At 43.6% G+C, this 25,000-nt stretch overlaps 1 protein-coding gene across 4 annotated transcripts in view; it reads right to left on the reverse strand.

The window, feature by feature from the left end:
* The window catches only part of LOC139542912 (sterile alpha motif domain-containing protein 10-like), a 148,479-nt gene that overhangs the window by 95,343 nt on the left and 28,136 nt on the right, over positions 1 to 25,000 (reverse strand). Inside the window, exon 1 of one of the 4 annotated variants that reach the window (XM_071348889.1) lies at positions 4,381 to 4,595. The exons of 2 other annotated variants lie outside the window; for them this stretch is intronic. In XM_071348889.1, the coding sequence (XP_071204990.1) occupies positions 4,381 to 4,459 (79 nt within the window). In that variant the 5' untranslated portion in view covers positions 4,460 to 4,595. Of the gene's footprint in view, positions 1 to 4,380; positions 4,598 to 25,000 lie in introns of those variants that run through there. One more of the 4 variants, XM_071348892.1, reaches the window with a different exon arrangement.

Genomic DNA, 25,000 nt, shown 5'->3' on the forward strand with positions numbered 1-25,000 from the left:
GATATAGAGGGGGAGGTGTAGGACTAGTGAGTTGAATGATATGGAGGGGAGGTGAAGGACTAGTGAGTTGAATGATATGGAGGGGAGAGGTGAAGGACTAGTGAGTTGAATGATATGGAGGGGAGGTGAAGGACTAGTGAGTTGAATGATATGGAGGGGAGGTGAAGGACTAGTGAGTTGAATGATATGGAGGGGGAGGGGAAGGACTAGTGAGTTGAATGATATGGAGGGGGAGGTGAAGGACTAGTGAGTTGAATGATATGGAGGGGGAGGTGAAGGACTAGTGAGTTGAATGATATGGAGGGGGAGGTGAAGGACTAGTGTCTAGGGATGAAAGAGAGGAAGCGTGAAGTGATAGAGGGATGAAAGAGAGGAAGGGTGAAGTGATAGAGGGATGAAAGAGAGAAAGTGTGAAGTGATAGAGGGATGAAAGAGAGGTAGGGGTGAAGTGATAGAGGGATGAAAGAGAGGAAGCGTGAAGTGATAGAGGGATGAAAGAGAGGAAGTGTGAAGTGATAGAGGGATGAAAGAGAGGAAGCGTGAAGTGGTTTAGGGATGAAGGGTATTGGGTGCTGCTGGCAGCTCATATAAGAGGACATGCAGAAACAAATTAAATCTCACTGACAGACGATAACTCTGGACCGCCCGGAAGGAATGTCAACGGAGGAGAAGTATGAGAGGGAGAGGAAGTTGATAAGGAGCTTATCACAGAGCAGGAAGGGGAGTGACAGCAGTACTGATGTTTGAGAGTAATATCAGTAACCAATCACAACCATGTGACCTTAACGCCACAATATGCACCTTTTCATTTCAGAACGTTGGAGCTGAAAACATGGAATCTTATCCTTCACCTATTTGTCCTTTCATTATATATTTTCTATTTCCCTAACAGTGGAGTGCTCGGGCAAAAACAAAAATGTGCTCTGGGGTGGGGGGGCAGGACTGAGTTTGCAGAAGAGAGTACGGTACTGCACAGTATAGTACAGTACAGTAGAGTACATTATAGTACAGCACAGTATAGTACAGTACAGTACAGTATAGTGCAGTACAGTATAGTACAGTATGGTACAGTATAGTACAGTATAGTACAATACAGTATAGTACAGTAGTGTATAGTACAGTATAGTATAGTACAGTGCATCACTACATCCTTATAGTGGTGAGGTGAAGAAGATCACTGTTCTCTCTCTCTCTCTCTCTCTCTCTCTCTCTCTCTCTCTCTCTCTCTCTCTCTCTCTCTCTCTCTCTCTCTCTCTCTCTCTCTCTCTCTCTCTCTCTCTCTCTCTCTCTCTCTCTCTCTCTCTCTCTCTCTCTTTGTGTGTGTGTGTGTGGGGTGCGTGTGTGTGTGTGTGTGTGTGTGTGTGTGTGTGTGTGCATGTGTTTGTGTGTGTGGGGTGCTTGTAAGTTTGCGTGTGTTAGTGTGTGTGTGTGTGTGTGTTACTGTGTGTGTGTGTGTGTGTGTGTGTGTGTGTGTGTGTGTGTGTGTGTGTGTGTGTGTGTGTGTGTGTGTGTGTGTGTGTGTGTGTGTGTGTGTGTGTGTGTGTGTGTGTGCGTGTGCGTGTGCGTGTGCATATGTTTTTGGTTTTACTATCCTTGTGGGGACCAAAAATCCTTTTGTAAAACAAGGAACATTTGAAGAAGTGGAGACATTTTGCCCCTAACCACAAGGAAAAGGGCTATTATAGGTTTAGGGGTTTGAGTTAGAATTAGGGTTAGGGGTTAGGAGTTAGGATTAGGTTTAGGGTTTGGAGATAAAGGTTAAGGTTAATGATTAACTTTTGGTTTAGGGTTAGGATTTTGAATGGGATCAATCGTTTGGTCCCCACAAGGATAGTAAAACAAACGTGTGTGTGTGTGTGTGTGTGTTTGTGTGTGTGTGTGTGTGTTTGTGTGTGTGTGTGTTTGTGTGTGTGTGTGTGACCCCATTGGCTATTGAATCATTCACAGAGCCAGCTAAATAAGAGCTGTTTTCAGACAAACACTGTCTGCTCTCACTGCTGTGACCCCAGCATACATCATTCATACACTATATATACAAAAGTATGTGGACACCCATTCAAATTAGTGGATTCAGCTATTTCAGCCACACACATTGCTGGCAGGTGTATAAAACTGAGCACACAGCCATGCTATCTCCATAGACAAACATTAGCAGTAGAATGGCCTTACTGAAGAGCTCAGTGACTTTCAACGTGGGACCGTCATAGGATGCCACCTTTCCAACAAGTCAGTTCGTCAAATTTCTGCCCTGCTAGAGCTGTCCCGGTCAACTGTAAGTGCTATTATTGTCAAGTGAAAACATTTAGGAGCAACAACGTCTCACCCGCGAAGTGGTAGGCCACACAAGCTCACAGAGCGGGACCGCCGAGTGCTGAAGCGCGTAAAAAAAACGGCCTCAGTTGCAACACTCACTACCAAGTTCCATGCTGCCTCTGGAAGCAATGTCAGCACAATAACTGTTCATTGGGAGCTTCATGAAATGGGTTTCCATGGCCAAGCAGCCGCACACAAGCCTAAGATAACCATGCTCAATGCCAAGCGTTGGCTGGAGTGGTGTAAAGCTCGCCGCCATTGGACTCTTGAGCAGTAGACACATTCTCTGGGTGATGAATCACGCTTCACCATCTGGCAGTCAGACGGACGAATCTGGGTTTGGCAGATGCCAGGAAACGCTACCTGTCCCAATGCTACCTGTCCCAATGCAACTGTAAAGTTTGGTGGAGGAGGAATAATGGTGTGGGGCTGTTTTTCATGGTTCGGGCTAAGCCCCTTAGTTCCAATGAGTGTAAATCTTGTGTAAAACGCTACAGCATACAATGACATTCTAGACGATTCTGTGCTTCCAACTTTGTGGCAACAGTTTGGGGAAGGCACTTTCCTGTTTCAGCATGACAATGCCCATGTGCACAAAGCGAGATCCATACAGAAATGGATTGTTGAGATTGGTGTGGAAGAACTTGACTGGCCTGCACAGAGCCCTGACCTCAACCCCAACGAACACCTTTGGGATGAATTCGAATGCTGACTGCGAGCCAGGCCTAATTGCCCAACATCAGTGCCCGACCCCACTAATGCTCTTGTTGCTGAATGGAAGCAAGTCCCTGCAGCAATGTTCCAACATGTAGTGAAAAGCCTTCCCAGAAGAGTGGAGGCTGTTATAGCAGCAAAAAGGGGATCAACTCCATATTAATGCCCATGATTTTGGAATGAAATGTTCGATGAGCAGGTGTCCACATACTTTTGGCCATGTAGTGTATCAATGAGAACACCACAACGCATAAGCTCACTACAGCTGAGACTCAAATAGAGCCATTCAACAGGAAAAGAAACCATCAAAAGGATGAAATGACATTCACATTTCAACAAAAACTCTTACCTAAAAGGACAGACAACGTTGTAATAATGTCGTATGTCACATAGACATACGACAATCCATCCAATGTTCATTCATCCTTCCACTGAATCAAGCGTACAAAGTATCTTCCTCAATGAAATCAGAATGGGGACTTTGGATCTGTCTCCATTTATACGTACTCTAGTACATGCGTAAATTACTTAGTCACACGCATTATCTCATGCACCACTGGCCCAATTTTGATGAAACTTGGGTGAATGATGCGTCTTGCCATAGAGATATGTCATTTACAAAATGATGCTGATTGTCCCAAGGGAAGCGCTATAGTTATCAACTGAAATTCCAAACTTTGAACAAGCACTGTCTCGTTTAAGCTTGAATTGTATAAGTAGGCCTAAGAACATTTTGGGGAATTCTCTAGCCCCGCCATCTCCCCAGGCACCCAATCATATATCTATATACGAAATAATACATGCATAATTCACAAGATCAATTGTCTTAAGAGTTTGCCCAAGTTCCCCTGGAGAATCACTGTACTCCTTAGAGATGGAGTTCATTGGAGAGATGGATTTAGTTTTTTACAAACAGAAGCGCATAATATCCCAGCTCAGACAAAATTTCCTTTGTACATTTTTATACTTGTTTATTTTCTCCGGTGACTGGGAGAATGGCTGTCTGGATGGATTAATGTATGTCTGGATATTACTGAGTTAACACTCACAGCTCTGACATACGCCTACACTCTTAGAAAAAAAGGTGGTATCTAGAACCAAAAAGGGTTCTTTGGCGGTCCCCATAAGATAACCCTTTGAAGAACCCCTTTTGGTTCCCGTGTTGAACCTTTTCCATAGAGGGTTCTACATGGAACCCAAAATAGTTCTACCTGAAAACAAAAAAGGTTCTACCTGGAACCAAAAAGGGTTCTCCTATGGGGATAGCCGCAGAACCCTTTTGGAATGCCTTATTCTAAGAGTGTACTGGCTACAGTCTAAACACACACACACATACACACTAAAGATGAGTACCTTCAGCGATAGCCTGCAGAGTAGTCTTGCAGGGCGAAAGGTGGGCTGAGGAAACCAGTGTGCGCCTTGGTCTGATCATCAGCTTCAACTACAAACCCCAGGTCTCTAACGGATTTAGTTGATTCTCAATATTCGTTTTAATGTAAGCGGGAGGAAGAACTGTTGCTTGCATGGACAGTTAAGGTCCATTGGCACACTGGCCTGCAGTGATATAAGCAGAGTGGACTCCAGTTCATTGTAATGGTCACATGCAGTGTGTAGATCAATACCTTCTCCCCTTCTGTGACCTCATAAAGCCTCAGAGAGATTAACTGAATCATCCACCACTCAATACATTATTGACTGTCCTCAAGCTCTGACCAGTACACACTGACCTACTGTGTGTGTGTATATACAGTTGAAGTCGGAAGTTTACAAACACCGTAGCCACATACATTTAAACTCAGTTTTTCACAATTCCTGACATTTAATCCGCGTAAAAAACTTCCTGTGTTAGGTCAGTTAGGAAATGTGAAATGTCAGAATAATAGTATAGAGAATGATTTATTTCAGCTTTTGTTTATTACATCACATTCCCAGTGGGTCAGAAGTTTACATACACTCAATTAGTATTTGGTAGCATTGCCTTTAAATTGTTCAACTTGGGTCAAATGTTTTGGGTAGCCTTCCACAAGCTTCCCACAATACATTGTGTGAATTTTGGCCCATTCCTCCTGACAGAGCTAGTGTAACTGAGTCAGGTTTGTAGGCCTCCTTGCTCGCACACGCTTTTTCAGTTATGCCCACACATTTTCTATAGGTTTGAGGTCAGGGCTTTGTGATGGTCACTCCAATTGAAGCAACGAGATGTTTGAAGGTAAGAGGCACTGAGTTTGAAGGTAGGCCTTGAAATACATCCACAGGTACACCTCCAATTGACTCAAAATTATGTCAATTAGCCTATCAGAAAATCTAATCAAATCAAAGTGTATTTGTCATGCGCGCCGAATACAACAGTGAAATGCTTACTTACAGGATCTAACCAATAGTGCAAAAAAGGTATTAGGTGAACAATAGGTAAGTAAAGAAATAAAACAACAGTAAAAAGACAGTGAAAAATAACAGTAGCGAGGCTATATACAGTAGCGAGGCTATAAAAGTAGCGAGGCTACATACAGACACCGGTTAGTCAGGCTGATTGAGGTAGTATGTACATGTAGATATGATTAAAGTGACTATGCATATATGATGAACAGAGTAGCAGTAGAGTAAAAGAGGGGTTGGCGGTTGGTGGGTGGAGGGACACAATGCAGATAGTCCGGGTAGCCATTTGATTACCTGTTCAGGAGTCTTAGGTTAGCCCGGTTAGGCAATGTGCGGGAGCACTGGTTGGTCGGCCCAATTAAGGTAGTATGTACATGAATGTATAGTTAAAGTGACTATGCATATATGATAAACAGAGAGTATCAGCAGCGTGAAAGAGGGGTTGGGCGGGCACACAATGCAAATAGTCCGGGTAGCCATTTGATTACCTGTTCAGGACTTATGGCTTGAGGGTAAAAACTGTTGAGAAGCCTTTTGTCCTAGACTTGGCACAGCTTCTCAAGCCATGACATAATTTTCTGGATTTTCCCAAGCTGTTTAAAGGCACAGTCAACTTAGTGTATGTAAACTTCTGACCCACTAGAATTATGATACAGTGAATTATAAGTGAAATAATCTGTCTGTAAATAATTGTTGAAAAATTACGTGTGTCATGCACAAAGTTGATTTCCTAACCCACTTGCCAAAACTATAGTTTGTTAACAAGAAATGTGTTAATATGTGCGTGCATGTGTGTTGGTCCTAGAAGGTTTGTTATCCCACAACCCATCGTCACAAACACACACACACTAACATACAAACACACACACAAAGAAGATAGCAGAGTAGCCTTATAAGACCATGTCAAATTGTCTTTTCACCAAATTACTGTACAACAGACCACGTATTCACCCTGCACACCTTAATTGGCAAACAAACAAACCAAAACAAAGGCAAAGTCTTTTCATGCTTTGTTGTTTTCAAAAAAGGTTTTGACTCAATTTGGCATGAGGGCCTGCTATACAAATTGATGGAAAGTGGTGTTGGAGGAAAAAACATACGACATTATAAAATCCATGTACACAAACAACAAGTGTGCGGTTAAAATAGGCAAAAAACACACACATTTCTTCCCACAGGGCTGTGGGGTGAAACAGGGATGCAGCTTAAGCGCCACCCTCTTCAACATACATATCAACGAATTGGCGCGGGCACTAGAACAGTCTGCAGCACCCCCCTCTCACCCTACTAGAATCTGAAGTCAAATGTCTACTGCTTGCTAATGATCTGGTGCTTCTGTCACCAACCAAGGAGTGTCTACAGCAGCACCTAGATCTTCTGCACAGATTCTGACAGACCTGGGCCCTGACAGTACATCTCAGTAAGACCAAAATAATGGTGTTCCAAAAAAGGTACAGTCGCCAGGACCACAAATATTACAAATATTCCATCTAGACACCGTTTCCCTTGAACACACAAAAAACTATACATACCTTGGCCTAAACATCAGCGCCACAGGTAACTTCCACAAAGCTGTGAACGATCTGAGAGACAAGGCAAGAAGGGCATTCTATGCTATCAAAAGGAACATAAAATTCGACATACCAATTAGGATCTGGCTAAAAATACTTGAATCAGTTATAGAACCCATTGCCCTTTATGGTTGTGAGGTCTGGGGTCCGCTCACCAACCAAGAATTCACAAGATGGGACAAATACCAAATTGAGACTCTGCATGCAGAATTCTACTAAAATATCCTCTGTGTACAACGTAAAACACCAAATAATGCACCCAGAGCAGAATTAGGCCGACACCCGCTAATTATCAAAATCCAGAAAAGAGACGTTAAATTCTACAACCACCTAAAGGAAACGATTCCCAAACCTTCCATAACAAAGCCATCACCTACAGAGAGATGAACCTGGAGAAGAGTCCCCTAAGCAAGCTGGTCCTGGGGCTCTGTTCACAAACACAGAGACCCCACAGAGCCCCAGGACAGCAACACAATTAGACCCAACCAAATTATGGTAAAACAAAAAGTTAATTACTTGACACATTGGAAAGAATTAACAAAAAAACTGTGCAACCTAGAATGCTATTTGGCCCTAAACAGAAAGTACACAGTGGCAGAATGCCTGACCACTGTGACTGACCCAAACTTAAGGAAAGCTTTGACTATGTACAGTGAGCATAGCCTTGCTATTGAGAAAGGCCGCCGTAGGCACACCGCCCACAAAATGAGGTGGAAACTGAGCTGCCCTTCCTAACCTCCTGCCCAATGTATGACCATATTAGAGACACATATTTCCCTCAGATTTCACAGACCCACAAAGAATTCGGAAATAGATCAAATTTTGATAAACTCACATCAAATCAAAGGTTATTGGTCACATACACATGGTTAGCAGATGTTAATGCGAGTGTAGCGAAATGCTTGTGCTTCTAGTTCTGACCGTGCAGTAATATCTAACAAGTAATCTAACAATTTTACAACATCTACCTTATACACACAAGTGTAAAGGAATGAATAAGAATATGTACATATAAATATATTGGTGAACGATGGCCGAACGACATAGGCAAGATGCAGTAGATGGTATAGAGTACAGTATATACATATGAGATGAGTAATGTAGGGTATGTAAACATTATATAAAATGGCATTGTTTAAAGTGACTAGTGATACATTTATCACATCCAATTTTGATTATTAAAGTGGCTGGAGATTTGAGTCAGTATATTGGCAGCAGCCACTAGTTAGTGATGGCTGTTTAACAGTCTGATGGCTTTGAGATAGAAGCTGTATTTCAGTCTCGGTCCCTGCTTTGATGCACCTGTACTGACCTCTTCTTCTGGATGATAGCGGGGTGAATAGGCAGTGGCTTGGGTGGTTGTTGTCCTTGATGATCTTTTTGGCCTTCCTGTGACATCGGGTGGTGTCGGTGTCCTAGAGGGCAGGTAGTTTGCCCCCGGTGATGCGTTGTGCAGACCTCACTACCCTCTGGAGAGCCTTACGGTTGTGGGCGGAGCAGTTGCCGTACCAGGCGGTGATACAGCCCGACAGGATGCTCTCGATTGTGCATCTGTAAAAGTTTGGGAGTGTTTTTGGTGACAAGCCAAATTTCTTCAGCCTCCTGAGGTTGAAGAGGCGCTGTTGCACCTTCTTCACCACGTTGTCTGTGTGGGTGGACCATTTCAGTTTGTCCGTGATGTGTACGCCGAGGAACTTAAAACTTTCCACCTTCTCCACTACTGTCCCGTCGATGTGGATAGGGGGGTGCTCCCTCTGCTGTTTCCTGAAGTCCAAGATCATCTCATTTGTTTTGTTGATGTTGAGTGTGAGGTTATTTTCCTGACACCACACTCCGAGGGCCCTCACCTCCTCCCTGTAGGCCATCTCGTCATTGTTGGTAATCAAGCCTACCACTGTAGTGTCGCCTGCAAACTTGATGATTGAGTTGGAAGCGTGCATGGCAACGCAGTCATGGGTGAACAGGGAGTACAGGAGAGGGCTGAGAGCGCACCCTTGTGGGGCCCCAGTGTTGAGGATCAGCGGGGTGAAGATGTTGTTTCCTACCCTCACCACCTGGGGGCGGCCTGTCAGAAAGTCCAGGACCCAGTTGCACAGGGCGGGGTCGAGACCCAGGGTGTTAAATGCTATACACTATGGTGTTAAATGCTGAGCTGTAATCGATGAACATTCTTACATAGGTATTCCTTGTGTCCAGATGGGTTAGGGCTGCGTGCAGTGTGATTGCAATTGTGTCGTCTGTGGACCTATTGGGGCGGTAATCAAATTGGAGTGGGTCTAGGGTGTCAGGTAGGGTGGAGGTGATATGATCCTTGACTAGTCTCTCAAAGCACTTCATGATGACGGAAGGGAGTGCTACGGGGCGATAGTCGTTAAGCTCAGTTACCTTAGCTTTCTTGGGAACAGGAACAATGGTGGCCCTCTTGAAGCATGTGAGAACAGCAGACTGGGATAGGGATTGATTGAATATGTCCGTAAACACACCAGCCAGCTGGTCTGCACATGCTCTGAGAACGCGGCTAGGGATGCCGTCTGGGCCGGCAGCCTTGTGAGGGTTAACATGTTTAAATGTTTTACTCACGTTGGCTGCAGTGAAGGAGAGCCAGCAGGGTTTGGTAGCGGGCCGTGTCAGTGGCACTGTATTGTCCTCAAAGCGAGCAAAGAAGTTGTTTAGCTGGTCTGGGAGCAAGACATCGGTGTCCGCGACGGGGCTGGTTTTCTTATTGTAATCCGTGATTGACTGTAGACCCTGCCACATACGTCTTGTGCCTGAGCCATTGAATTGCGACTCTACAGTACTTTCTCTCCAAACTGACGCTTAGTTTGTTTGATTGCCTTGCGGAGGGAATAGCTACACTGTTTGTATTCAGTCATATTTCCAGTCGCCTTGCCATGATTAAAAGCAGTGGTTCCCGCTTTCAGTTTTGCGCGAATGCTGCCATCAATCCACGGTTTCTGGTTGGGGAAGGTTTAAATAGTCACCGTGGGTACAACATCACTGATGCACTTGCTAATAAACTCGCTCACTGAATCAGCATATACATTAATTTTGTTGTCCGATGCTATCCGGAGCATATCCCAGTCCACGCGATTGAAGCAATCTTGAAGAGTGGAATCAGATTGGTCGGACCAGCGTTGAACAGACCTGAGTACGGGCGTTTCCTGTTTTAGTTACTGTATATAGGCTGGGAGCAACAAAATGGAGTCGTGGTCAGATTTGCCAAAAGGAGGGAGAGGGAGGGCTTCAAATGCATCGCGGAAGATAGAGTAGCAATGATCCCGAATTTTGCCAGCCCGGGTCGCGCATTCGATATGCTGATAAAATTTAGGGAGCCTTGTTTTCAGATTAGCCTGGTTAAAATCCCCAGCTACAATAAATGCAGCCTCAGGATATGTGGTTTCCAGTTTACATAGAGTCCAATTAAGTTCTTTCAGGGCCGTCAATGTGTCTGGTTGGGGGGGATATACACAGCTGGGATTATAATCGAAGAGAATTCTCTTGGTAGATAATGCGGTCGGCATTTGATTGTAAGGAATTCTACAGTAGGTCAGGTGAACAAAAGGACTTGAGTTCCTGTATGTTGTTATGATCACACCAAGATTTGTTAATCATAGGGCATACAGCCCCGCCCTTCTTCTTACCAGAGAGATGTTTGTTTCTGTCGGCGTGATGCATGAAGAAACCGAGTGGCTGTACCGACTCTGATAACATATCCCGAGTGAGCCATGTTTCCGTCAAACAGAGAATGTTACAATCTCTGATGTCTCTCTGGAAGGCAACCCTTGCTCAAATTTTGTCTACCTTGTTGTCAAGAGACTGGACATTGGTGAGTAGTATACTCGGGAGCGGTGCGCGATGTGCCTGTCTACAGAGCCTGACCAGAAGACCGCTCCGTCTGCCCCTTCTGCAGCGCCGTTGTTTTGGTCGTCTACTGGGATCCGATCCATTGTCCTGGGTGGTGGTCCAACAGAGGATCCGCTTCGGGAAAGTCGTATTCCTGGTCGTAATGTTGGTAAGTTGACGTTGCTCTTATATCCAATAGTTCCTCCCGGCTGTATGTAATAAGACTTAAGATTTCCTGGGGTAACAGTGTAAGAAATAATACATTAAAAAACAAAAATACTGCATAGTTTCCTAAGAACGCGATGCGGGGTGACCATCTCTGTCGGCGCCATCACGACTCCCATAACTATTGAGTGAAATACCACAGTGTGCCATCACAGCAGCAAGATTTGAGACCTGTTGCCACAAGAAAAGGGCAACCAGTGAAGAACAAACACCATTTTAAATACATTCATTCATTCATTTCATTAATTAATTCATACAACCCATATTTATGTTTAATTATTTTCCCTTTTGTACTTTAGCATCACTATACATAGCCATAATATGACATTCGAAATGTCTCTATTCGTTTGAAACTTTTGCGAGTGTAGTGTTCACTGTAAATCTTTATTGTTTATTTCACTTTTATTTATTATCTATTTCTCTTGCTTTGGCCATGTAAACATTTGTTTCCCATTACAATAAAGCCTCTAAATTGAATTGAATTTAAAGAGTGGGAGAGAGAAGAAGATACAGAGAGAGAGAGAGAGAGAGAGAGATACAGAGAGAGAGGGAGAGACCGAATAAGCAATACAGACACACACAGAGAGAGAGAGAGAAAGAGAGACAGAGAGAGAGAGAGACACAGAAGGAGAAAAAATACATTTGTAAGCAGTAGGAATAATGATCAAGCAGGGGAAGAGTCAATGTGGCTCAGCAGGTGTCTGTCAATCTCCTTTGGAAGTTTGGCAGCTAGCTTTTTGTGTTTTGATAAAGTCAGGCTGTTGTGTTCCTCTGTAAACCTCCAATCTACCTCATATCTCATCTACTGGGGGGGAGCAGGGGGAAGAAGAGGGGGGGACAGGGAGGAGAGGCGTGGAAGGAAGCTGTGCTAATACTGCTGATGCAGGTACTGTGTACTGGAATGGGGTAGGTACTAAACTGTCTTTTATGTACAGAGTTTCTCTCCCCTCACCCACCTCTCTCTCATCTCATTCCTTCACATCTCATCCTCCCCCATTACTATCCCTCCCCCTCTATCTCCTCTCCTGTCCCCTCAACCACCTCTCACTCTCTCCCCTCATTTCTTCCCATCTCATCCTCTTTCAATTCAATTCAAAAAGCTTTATTGGCATGGGAAACACATGTTTATATTGCCAAAGCAAGTGAAATAGATAATAAACAGAAGTGAAATTAACAAAAAATGAACAGTAAACATTATACTCACAAACTTTTCAAAGGAATAGAGACATTTCAAATGTCATATTATGGCTACATACAGTGTTGTAACAATGTGCAAATAGTTAACGTATTTACAATGGGGTTTGTTCTTCACTTGTTGACATTTTATTTTCTCTCTCTTTCTCTCTCTCCTTCCTCCTCTCCTTCCTCTTCTCTCTCTCTCTGGGGGTTTCTCCAGTGTTGTGTTGATGTGTTGGGCCCTTCTGTCTCTGCCTTAATTGCCATGTTATCAGCTCCTCTCCTGCTCTACTCTGAGAGTTAGCTAGGGCCTTTCAGCCAGACAGACACGCCAATTACCTCTCCTCTCTCTCACACACACACACACACACACATAGACACACATAGACACACATATATATACACACACACACACACACACACACACACACACACACACACACACACACACACACACACACACACACACACACACACACACACACACACACACACACACACACACACACACACACACACACACACACACACACACACACACACACAAACACAAACACTATCCCTGCAGGAGATTCTTGTCCAGGCCAAATGATCCAGGAAGAAATCCTTAGACACAGCTATCCCTTTCTCTCTCATCTTCATTTCCCTCCTTCTTTCTCAATACCATAGGTCTATTCATCTCCCCTTCTCTCTCATCTTTCTCTATCTCTCTCTCCATCCTTCTTTCTCAATACCCTAGGCCTAGTCCCTCACCTTTCCTTTATTTGTCTCTCTGCTTAATTTATCCCTCTCTACAATAGCCTGAGGTTAGTGTTGGTGTTAGTGTTTCTGACCTCAGTCACCCACAAAACAAGACCACAGGTGCACCATTATACAACCACAAACACACCATCGCCCCATCAGCATTGGACCAGAGGACACATGAACACACAGAACAAAACAACTATCCAGCAATGGCTGAGAGCTGCTTTTCTAGAGATGATACTAGAAAAGGTAAAACACATACAAATAAAAGCAATAATACTGAAAATAATAAGTAATATTCTATTAGTAGTATGTGTGTGTGTGTGTGTGTGTGTGTGTGTATGTGTGTGTGACCCAGATTGTGATTATGCCCCTCTAACCAATCAAATATATTTAGAAAGCCCTTCGTACATCAGCTGATGTCACAAAGTGCTGTACAGAAACTCAGCCTAAAACCCCAAACAGCAAGCAATGCAGGTGTAGAAGGGTGTTGTCATACCCTACCAGCTCTCACAGTCTCTCGTCAGAATTAGACGTTCATCCATATTTCTCAAACTTCAAATTTTGAAGTTGTTCCAAACTTCAAATGTCTAAGTGTTTAAGGTTAAGTTTAGACATTAATTATATAATTTTAAGGTTAGGGTTAAGTGCAGGCATTAACTCTGATTGGTTAAGGTAAGGGTTAAGGTTTGTGATAGGCTTTAAACTAAAATATCCAAAACAACTTTCTATCGCTGGATTCAAACCTTTGGAATCAGAGACAGATGCTTACGTGCATCCGCCATCCACGTCCGCACTGCCCTGGCAAAACCGGAACCTATTTGAAGGTAACAGCCCTCAATGTTGCCCCTAGTGGCCTGTTTCCAAGTCATCATTTCCAAACCAGACTCAATAACACTAGCTCTGTCAGGAGGAATGGGCCAAAATTCACCCAACTTATTGTGGGAAGCTTGTGGAAGGCTACCCAAACTGTTTGACCCAAGTTAAACAATTTAAAGGCAATGCTACCAAATACTAATTGAGTGTATGTAACCTTCTGATCCACTGGGAATGTGATGAAAGAAATAAAAGCCGAAATAAAGCATTCTCTCTACTATTATTCTGACATTTCACATTCTTAAAATAAAGTGGTAATCCTAACTGACCTAAAACAGGGAATTTTTACTTGGATTAAATGTCAGGAATTGTGAAAAATTGAGTTTAAATGTATTTGGCTAAGGTGTATGTAAACTTCCGACATCAACTGTATAGTCACGTGCATGCCCACCCCATTATCTCTCAGTTAGTTAACCGTCATATTACTAAATAGTTCATTCTAAATGTTTCTTCGAGTGTTCCATGAACAGGTTCTAAGTTCTTTATTAGTAAGTATTCACATTTCATCTTCCTCTCTGGTCTTCAGGCTGGGAGTCTTGTCTCGGAGTCTTGCAGGCACTGGCGGTGACCTGGAACTAGGACAGACCGAAGTGGGACGTCGGGATGACATGTCAGATCCCGCCCCCGCTAACCATGACTGACATACCCCCCCCCCCACACACACCTTCGGCTAAGAGTCTTCAGAAACACTCAGAGGTTAGTTATACTCCAACCTATCAGTGTCAACATAGTCATCTATATTCATCTATAAACTTTATTCAAACCTATTATGTCTGTGTAAGAGTAATGCTGAGTTAGGTGCAGTAGGCTACTCCTCATGATTACATAATACATACTCTCAACACTGTTTAGTGTTCTTCAAGCTACCAATCCCTACTCCCTCCTTCAGTCCTATCCTCCTCTACTACTCCCTCCTTCAGTCCTATCCTCCTCTACTACTCCCTCCTTCAGTCCTATCCTCCTCTACTACTCCCTCCTTCAGTCCTTTCCACCTCTACTACTCCCTCCTTCAGTCCTATCCTCCTCTACTACTCCCTCCTTCAGTCCTTTCCACCTCTACTACTCCCTCCTTCAGTCATATCCTCCTCTACTACTCCCTCCTTCAGTCCTATCCTCCTCTACTACTCCCTCCTTCAGTCCTATCCACTTCTACCACCTCTACTACTCCCTCCTTCAGTCCTATCCTCCTCTACTACTCCCTCCTTCAGTCATATCCACCTCTACTACTCCCACCTTCAGTCCTATCCCCCTCTACTACTCCCTCCTTCAGTCATATCCACCTTTACAACTCCCTCGTTTAGTCCTATTCTTCTCTGCCTCCCTCCAATCCGTGCTGACACAGGGACAAATCCCTTCTAATCTTTGGGATAAAGTGCATAGAGTAGACAGAGCTTTCTGAGTGGATTTCACAGAAAGCAGGTTAAAAGGGCATGTATGGAAAGCAGAGGAGAGAGAAAAAATAAATAGAGAAGGGGTGGGAGGAAGGGAGGGTGAGAGAGAGAGAGAGTCCAAACAAAACCCCACAGAAGGCATAGCTCATACATGTAACATCACTGAACAGCCACCAGAGAGAGAGAGAGAGAGAGAGAGAGAGAGAGAGAGAGAGAGAGAGAGAGAGAGAGAGAGAGAGAGAGAGAGAGAGAGAGAGAGAGAGAGAGAGACACATCTGTCTCATCTGTCCTTCACTAACAATAATCCTCTTCCAGGTTAGTCTAACTGAAAAAAAATTATACAAGAGTGATAATATGGGACATGAGGGATTGATGTTAAGGATTTACCCTTTGACCTTCACGATGGAGTTAATTATTTACCACTCTATAAGCAAATAAAGTAAACAGTTAATTTGTTGACATCACATTTGTAAATACTGCCAGTGCTAATCAGAGAAAATAACTCTGTGTTTAGCTTGTCTCATGCTCTGTTAGCTACAGTTGAAGTCGGAAGTTTACATACACCTTAGCCAAATACATTTAAACGCCATTTTTCACAATTCCTGACATTTAATCAGAGTAAAAATTCCCTGTCTTTGGTCAGTTAGGATCACCACTTTATTTTAAGAATGTGAAATGTCAGAATAAAAGTAGAGAGAATTATTTATTTCAGCTTTTATGTCTTTCATCACATTCCCAGTGGGTCAGAAGTTTACATACACTCAATTAGTATTTGGTAGCATTGCCTTTAAATTGTTTAACTTTGGTCAAACGTTTTGGGTAGCCTTCCAAAAGCTTCCCACAATAAGTTCCTCCTGACAGAGCTGGTGTAACTGAGTCAGGTTTGTAGGCCTCCTTGCTCGAACACGCTTTTTCAGTTCTGCCCACAAATTTTAGGGCTTCGTGATGGCCACTCCAATAGCTTGACTTTGTTGTCTTTAAGCCATTTTGCCACAACTTTGGAAGTATGCTTGGTGTCATTGTCCTTTTGGAAGACCCATTTGCGACCAAGCTTTAACTTCCTGACTGATGTCTTGAGATGTTGCTTCAATATATCCACATCATTTTCAATTCTTTATGATACCATCTATTTTGTGAAGTGCACCAGTCCCTCCTCAAGCAAAGCACCCCCACAAAATGATGCTGCCACTCCCGTGCTTCACGGTGGGATGGTGTTCTTCAGCTTGCAAGCCTCCCCCTTTTTCCTCCAAACATAACGATGGTCATTATGGCCAAACAGTTCTATTTTTGTTTCATCAGACCAGAGGACATGTCTCTAAAAAGTACAATCTTTGTCCCCATGTGCAGTTGCAAACCGTAGTCTGGCTTCTTTATGGCGGTTTTGGAGCAGTGGCTTCTTCCTTGCTGAGCGGCCTTTCAGGTTATGTCGATATATTACCCATTTTACTATGGATATAGATACTTTTGTACCTGCTTCCTCCAGCATCTTCACAAGGTCCTTTGTTGTTGTTCTGGGATTGATTTGCACTTTTCGCACCAAAGTACGTTCATCTCTAGGAGACAGAACGCATCTCCTTCCTGAGTGGTATGACGGCTGCGTGGTCCCATGGTGTTTATACTTGCGTACTATTGTTTGTACAGATGAACGTGGTACCTTCAGGCATTTGGAAATTGCTCCCAAGCATGAACCAGACTTGTGGAGGTCTACATTTTGTTTTCTGAGGTCTTGGCTGATTTCTTTTGATTTTCCCATGATGTCAAGCAAAGAGGCACTGAGTTTGAAGGTAGGCCTTGAAATACATCCACAGGTACACCTCCAATTGACTCAAATGATGTCAATTAGCCTATCAGAAGCTTCTAAAGCCATGACATAATTTCCTGGAATTTTCCAAGCTGTTTAAAGGCACAGTCAACTTAGTGTATGTAAACTTCTGACCCACTGGAATTGTGATACAGTGAAGTATAAGTGAAATAATCTGTCTGTAAACAATTTGTGTCATGCACAAAGTAGATGTCCTAACCAACTTGCCAAAACTATAGTTTGTTAACAAGAAATGTGTGGAGTGGTTGAAAAACGAGTTTTAATGACTGCAACCTAAGTGTATGTAAACTTCCGACTTCAACTGTATGTACTGTGTGCAGTATATGAGTGCTGTGAAAGATATGGGAAACCTATTCCTTCTATTGCCATATGTCTCCCTCATATGACCTGGAACCTATCAGAGCCTCTTGGGCAGAACAAGCATTTGGAAGTCAAAAAGAAAAACCGCTAGGAGTGGAAAATACTGTAAAAGGGCTCACATGTTATATCGCATGCTAGGGATTGTGGGATTGATGTGAGCTTCAATGCCATACAACTCTCCTTCCGTGGCCTCCAATTGCTCTTAAATACAAGTATTTAAAGTATATATATATATATAAGTATATAATATATATAATAATATATAATATATAAGTATATATAAGGGCTCACATGTTATATCGCATGCTAGGGATTGTGGGATTGATGCGAGCTTCAATGCCATACAACTCTCCTTCCGTGGCCTCCAATTGCTCTTAAATACAAGTAAAACTAAATGCATGCTCTTCAACCGATCGCTGCCTGCACCTGCCCGCCTGTCCAACATCACTACTCTGGACGGCTCTGACCTAGAATATGTGGACAACTACAAATACCTAGGTGTCTGGTTAGACTGTAAACTCTCCTTCCAGACTCACATCAAACATCTCCAATCCAAAGTTAAATCTAGAATTGGCTTCCTATTCCGCAACAAAGCATCCTTCACTCATGCTGCCAAACATACCCTTGTAAAACTGACCATCCTACCAATCCTCGACTTCGGTGATGTCATTTACAAAATAGCCTCCAAAACCCTACTCAATAAATTGGATGCAGTCTATCACAGTGCCATCCGTTTTGTCACCAAAGCCCCATATACTACCCACCACTGCGACCTGTACACTCTCGTTGGCTGGCCCTCGCTTCATACTCGTCGCCAAACCCACTGGTTCCAGGTCATCTACAAGACCCTGCTAGGTAAAGTCCCCCCTTATCTCAGCTCGCTGGTCACCATAGCAACACCTACCTGTAGCACGCGCTCCAGCAGGTTTATCTCTCTGGTCACCCCCAAAACCAATTCTTCCTTTGGCCGCCTCTCCTTCCAGTTCTCTGCTGCCAATGACTGGAACGAACTACAAAAATCTCTGAAACTGGAAACACTTATCTCCCTCACTAGCTTTAAGCACCAGCTGTCAGAGCAGCTCATAGATTACTGCACCTGTACATAGCCCATCTATAATTTAGCCCAAACAACTACCTCTTTACCTACTGTATTTATTTATTTATTTTGCTCCTTTGCACCCCATTATTTCTGTCAATACTTTGCGCTTTCTTCCACTGCAAACCAACCATTCCAGTGTTTTAAGTTTTATTTTACTTGCTGTGTTGTATTTACTTCGCCACCATGGCCTTTTTATATTTTTATTTATTTATACATATATTTGTTTGCCTTCACCTCCCTTATCTCACCTCACTTGCTCACATTGTATATAGACTTATTTTTTTTTTCACTGTATCATTGACTATATGTTTGTTTTACTCCATGTGTAACTATGTGTTGTTGTATGTGTCGAACTGCTTTGCTTTATCTTGGCCAGGTCGCAATTGTAAATGAGAACGTGTTCTCAATTTGCCTACCTGGTTAAATAAAGGTTAAATAAAAAATAAATAAAAATGTGAGTGGTGTTGTGCTTTTAATGCAACTTTAGAGAGAGAGAGTGCGAGAGAGGGTGAGGGGGGGCACCAAAGGAGATGAGTGCAGGGATAGAGGGAGCAGGAGGAAAGACAGAAACAACACAGAGATGGTTGACTGCTTGGGAGCGAAACAGCTTCAGCAGTCTGCTCTGCTTCATGGTCTGTTTATCCCCAGGAGGGAGAGAAGGAAGGATGCAAAGAAAAAGAGAGAGAGATCATTTCTCATTGTTTATTTCACTTTTCTTTATTATCTACTTCACTGGCAAAACACACACATTACTTTCCACAAGGCCGTGGGGTGAGACAGGGCCGTGGGGTGAGACAGGGCCGTGGGGTGAGACAGGGCCGTGGGGTGAGACAGGGCAGTGGAGTGAGACAGGGCAGTGGGGTGAGACAGGGCCGTGGTGTGAGACAGGGCAGTGGGGTGAGACAGGGCCGTGGGGTGAGACAAGGATGCAGCCCCACACTCTTTCAACATATATATCAACGAATTGGAGAGGGTACTAGAACAGTCTGCAGCACCCGGCCTCACCCTACTAGAATCTGAAGTCAAATTCCATCTAGACACTGTTGCCCTTGAACACACAAAACACAAGATATACTGTACCTCGGCCTAAACATCAGCACCACAGGTAACTTCCAGAACGCTGTGAACGATCTGAGAGACGAGGAGAGAAGGACCTTCTATGCCATCAAAAGGAACATAAAATTCAACATCCCAATTAGGATGTGGAAAAAAATACTCGAATCACCAAAAATTCACAAAATGGTACAAACCCCAAATTGAGATTCTGTCTGCAGAAACATCCTATGTGTACAACTAAAACACCAAATAATGCATGCAGAGCAGAATTAGGATGATACCCACTAATTATCAATATCCAGAAAAAGATCTGTTAAACTCTACAACCACCTAAAAGGAATTGATTCCCAAACCTTCCAGAACAAAGCCATCACCTACAGAGAGATGAACGTAGAGAAGAGTCCCCTAAGCAAGCTGGTCCTAGGCTCTGTTCACAAACACAAACAGACCCAACAGAGCCCCATCAGAGCAACACAATTAGACCCAACCAAATCATGAGCAAACAAAAAGATAATTATATGGGAATTAACAAAAAACTGAGCAAACTAGAATGCTATTTGGCCCTAAACAGAGAGTACACAGTGGCAGAAGACATGACCACTGTGACTGACCCAAACTTAAGGAAAGCTTTGACAATGAAGAGACTCAGTGAGCATAGCCTTGTTATTGAGAGAAGCTGCTGTAGGCAGACCTGGCTCTCAAGAAAAGACAGGCTATGTGCACACTGCCCAAAAAATGAGGTGGAAACTGAACTGCACTTCCTAACCTCCTGCACAATGTATGACCATATTAGTGACACATATTTCCCTCCGATTACACAGATCCACAAAGATTTCAAAAACAAATCCAGTTCTGATGAACTCCCATAACTATTGGGTGAAATACCACAGTGTGCAATCACAGTAGAAACCAGTGGAGAACAAACACCATTGTAAATACAACCCATATTTATGTTTATTTTTTTCCCTTTTTTAACTTTTCTGGACTACCCATCCCGGATCCGGGATCATCCTCATCAAAAAAGCTGACTAGCATAGCCTAGCCTAATTAATTTAAGTATTTGCACATCGTTGCAATACTGTATATATACATAATATGACATTTGAAATGTCTCTATTCCTTTGGAGTGTAATAGATACTGTTAATTTGTTTTTGTTTATTTTCTATTTCACATGCTTTGGCAATGTAAACATATGTATGTGTCCCATGCCAATAAATCCCTTTGAATTTAATTGAATTGAAAGAGCGAGTGAGGGAGTGAGAAGAAAGAAAAGTTGGAGAGGGAGAGAAAGAGCAAGAGAGAAGGAGAGAGAGAAAGGTTGTGGGAAGTTTAACCCCCCACTGACACGCAGACACTTGCCTGCCTGTTGACACAGTAAATTGCGGACCCATTTGAGGTTCTGTGACACCCAAAGGAGATGGTAACCCTGTCAGAGCAGTATATTCACAGGACATTATTCGGCCCCAACCCAGGGGAGAGAGGGAGGAGAAGAGGGGAGGTGTACAGGGAACATTTGGTGAGGAGAGAAAATGTATAAGTGTGTAAGAAAGAACGGAGAGAGAGAGAGAGAGAGAGAGAGAGAGAGAGAGAGAGAGAGAGAGAGAGAGAGAGAGAGAGAGAGAGAGAGAGAGAGAGAGAGAGAGAGAGAGAGGGAGAGAGAGAGGGAGAGGGGAGAGAGAGAGGGGAGGGGAGAGAGAGAGGAGAGAGGGAGAGGGGAGAGAGGAGAGAGGGAGAGGGGAGAGAGAGAGGAGAGAGGGAGAGAGGAGAGGAGAAAGAGGGAGGAAGAGCGATGCTGACGAGAGATAGGGGGAGAGAGAAGGTGGCGGGGGGGAGCAGAGAGAGACTGTTTCTGGTTTCTCTTTTGGGTGGCCTGGGTCGGTGACTAGGGTTGATGATTAGAGAGACAGGAGGAAAGGTGTACATCATTTACTCAGACACACACAAACACACACATGCACACAAACACACAGCCATACAGTGGGGAGAACAAGTATTTGATACACTGACGATTTTGCAGGTTTTCCTACTTACAAAGCATGTAGAGGTCTGTCATTTTTATCATAGGTACACTTCAACTGTGAGAGACGGAATCTAAAACAAAAATCCAGAAAATAACATTGTATGATTTTATAATAATTAATTTGCATTTTATTGCATGACATAAGTATTTGATCACCTACCAACCAGTAAGAATTCCGGCTCTCACAGACCTGTTAGTTTTTCTTTAAGAAGCCCTCCTGTTCTCCACTCATTACCTGTGTTAACTGCACCTGTTTGAACTCGTTACCTGTATAAAAGACACCTGTCCACACACTCAATCAAACAGACTCCAACATCTCCGCAATGGCCAAGACCAGAGAGCTGTGTAAGGACATCAGGGATAAAATTGTAGACCTGCACAAGGCTGGGATGGGCTACAGGACAATAGGCAAGCAGCTTGGTGAGAAGTCAACAACTGTTGGCGCAATTATTAGAAAATGGAAGAAGTTCAAGATGACGGTCAATCACCCTCGGTCTGGGGCTCCATGCAAGATCTCACCTCGTGGGGCATCAATGATCATGAGGAAGGTGAGGGATCAGCCCAGAACTACACGGCAGGACCTGGTCAATGACCTGAAGAGAGCTGGGACCACAGTCTCAAAGAAAACCATTAGTAACACACTACGCCGTCATGGATTAAAATCCTGCAGTGCACGCAAGGTCCCCCTGCTCAAGCCAGCGCATGTCTAGGCCCGTCTGAAGTTTGCCAATGACCATCTGGATGATCCAAAGGAGGAATGGGAGAAGGTCATGTGGTCTGATGAGACAAAAATTGAGCTTTTTGGTCTAAACTCCACTCACCGTGTTTGGAGGAAGAAGAAGGATGAGTACAACCCCAAGAACACCATCCCAACCGTGAAGCATGGAGGTGGAAACATAATTCTTTGGGGATGCTTTTCTGCAAAGGGGACAGGACGACTGCACCGTATTGAGGGGAGGATGGATGGGGCCATGTATCGCGAGATCTTGGCCAACAACCTCCTTCCCTCAGTAAGAGCATTGAAGATGGGTCGTGGCTGGGTCTTCCAGCATGACAACAACCCAAAACACACAGCCAGGGCAACTAAGGAGTGGCTCCGTAAGAAGCATCTCAAGGTCCTGGAGTGGCCTAGCCAGTCTCCAGACCTGAACCCAATAGAAAATCTTTGGAGGGAGCTGAAAGTCCGTATTGCCCAGCGACAGCCCCGAAACCTGAAGGATCTGGAGAAGGTCTGTATGGAGGAGTGGGCCAAAATCCCTGCTGCAGTGTGTGCAAACCTGGTCAAGAACTACAGGAAACGTATGATCTCTGTAATTGCAAACAAAGGTTTCTGTACCAAATATTAAGTTCTGCTTCTCTGATGTATCAAATACTTATGTCATGCAATAAAATGCAAATGAATTACTTAAAAATCATACAATGTGATTTTCTGGATTTTTGTTTTAGATTCCGTCTCTCACAGTTGAAGTGTACCTATGATACAAATTACAGACCTCTACATGCTTTGTAAGTAGGAAAACCTGCAAAATCGGCAGTGTATCAAATACTTGTTCTCCCCACTGTATATAACGCCTTTTTCTGATGCAAAACGAACCAGCCCCTGATGGTAGCACGGGATTGAGAGGAGCAGTGTAATTGCTTTTTGGGATGGAAATCGTGACTCCCAATCCCAAACGTGGTGCGTGTGTGTGTATGTGTGCGTGTGTGTGTGTGTGTGTGTGTGTGTGTGTGTGTGTGTGTGTGTGTGTGTGTGTGTGTGTGTGTGTGTGTGTGTGTGTGTGTGTGTGTGTGTGTGTGTGTGTGTGTGTGTGTGTGTGTGTGTGTGTGTGTGTGTGTGTGTGTGTGTGTGTGTGCCCAGCATTGTAACTGAAGCCATTAGCCATTTGTTTAACGGGCAATCTGCATTACCAACCCCAACGACCCTCAGCAGAGAGGGGGGGGAGAAGGTAGAGGGAGAATAAAAGAGGAAGGGAAGGAGGAGAGGGTGTTAACAAGGAAAGAGAAGCAGCCAGCTTACCTTGGGACAGAAGGCTACCCATAATGAGTCTGTTTGTTTATCTAAGGTTAGGTGACGATTTGACAATGTAAAAAGGTCTGCTGTTGTCCTTGAGACTGATTATACTATATAACTTGTCAAGGTTTTAACAATAACAAGCCTTGTAGTTGGGAGAATAGAGTGAAGGACAATAACATACTCTGTAGACTCACAAGGTCATAAGGGATCTGTACTGGGATCTGTACTGGGATCTGTACTGGGATCTGTTCTGGGATCTGTACTGGGATCTGTACTGGGATCTGTACTGGGATCTGTTCTGGGATCTGTAATGGGATCTGTACTGGGATCTGTTCTGGGATCTGTTCTGGGATCTGTACTGGGATCTGTACTGGGATCTGTTCTGGGATCTGTACTGGGATCTGTTCTGGGATCTGTTCTGGGATCTGTACTGGGATCTGTACTGGGATCTGTACTGGGATCTGTTCTGGGATCTGTACTGGGATCTGTACTGGGATCTGTACTGGGATCTGTACTGAGATCTGTTCTGGGATCTGTACTGGGATCTGTACTGGGATCTTTACTGAGATCTGTACTAAGATCTGTTCTGGGAGCTGGTGAGTGCATAAGGGCATTATCTAATGTGACGTGAGCTACAGCCACAGATCACAGCAACACCAAAGCAAGCAGGTAACTCTGGGTCATATAACTCTGCAGGTTCCTGGGATCATTTTCCCTTTCCTTTCTCTATCATTGGGATTTAGTGAATAGCCTCACAAAGTGCCAATGTACTCTATTATTATTATACTTTTATTTCAACAAGGAACACAGACTGAGACCAAGGTCTCTTTTACAGCTGGGCTCTGCGTATACATGTTTACCCATACAGTAAAGGTACAATGATTTTAGAAACTACACAAGAAAAACAAAACCATCACAGATAACACAAAAAAATACAGTAGCAGATTATTACTGTTACAACATGAGCGAGAAAGAGAGAGACAGGGGGAGAGAGAATACCAGAACCCACTGGATTCTCCAATTACCTTGAATGAACTACAGGACAAAATAAAAACCCTCCAACCCAAAAAGGCCTGTGGTGTTGATGGTATCCTCAATGAAATTATAAAATATACAGACAACAAATTCCAACTGGCTATACTTAAACTCTTTAACATCATCCTTAGCTCTGGCATCTTCCCCAATGTTTGGAACCAAGGACTGATCAAAAGCGGAGACAAATTTGACCCCAATAACTACCGTGGGATATGTGTCAACAGCAACCTTGGGGAAATCCTCCGCATTATCATTAACAGCAGACTTGTACATTTCCTCAGTGGAAACAATGTACTGAGCAAATGTCAAATTGGCTTTTTACCAAATTATTGTACGTCAGACCATGTATTCACCCTGCATACCC

This window comes from Salvelinus alpinus, chromosome 17 (assembly GCF_045679555.1).
Source record: "Salvelinus alpinus chromosome 17, SLU_Salpinus.1, whole genome shotgun sequence".
NCBI classification, from domain to species: domain Eukaryota; kingdom Metazoa; phylum Chordata; class Actinopteri; order Salmoniformes; family Salmonidae; genus Salvelinus; species Salvelinus alpinus.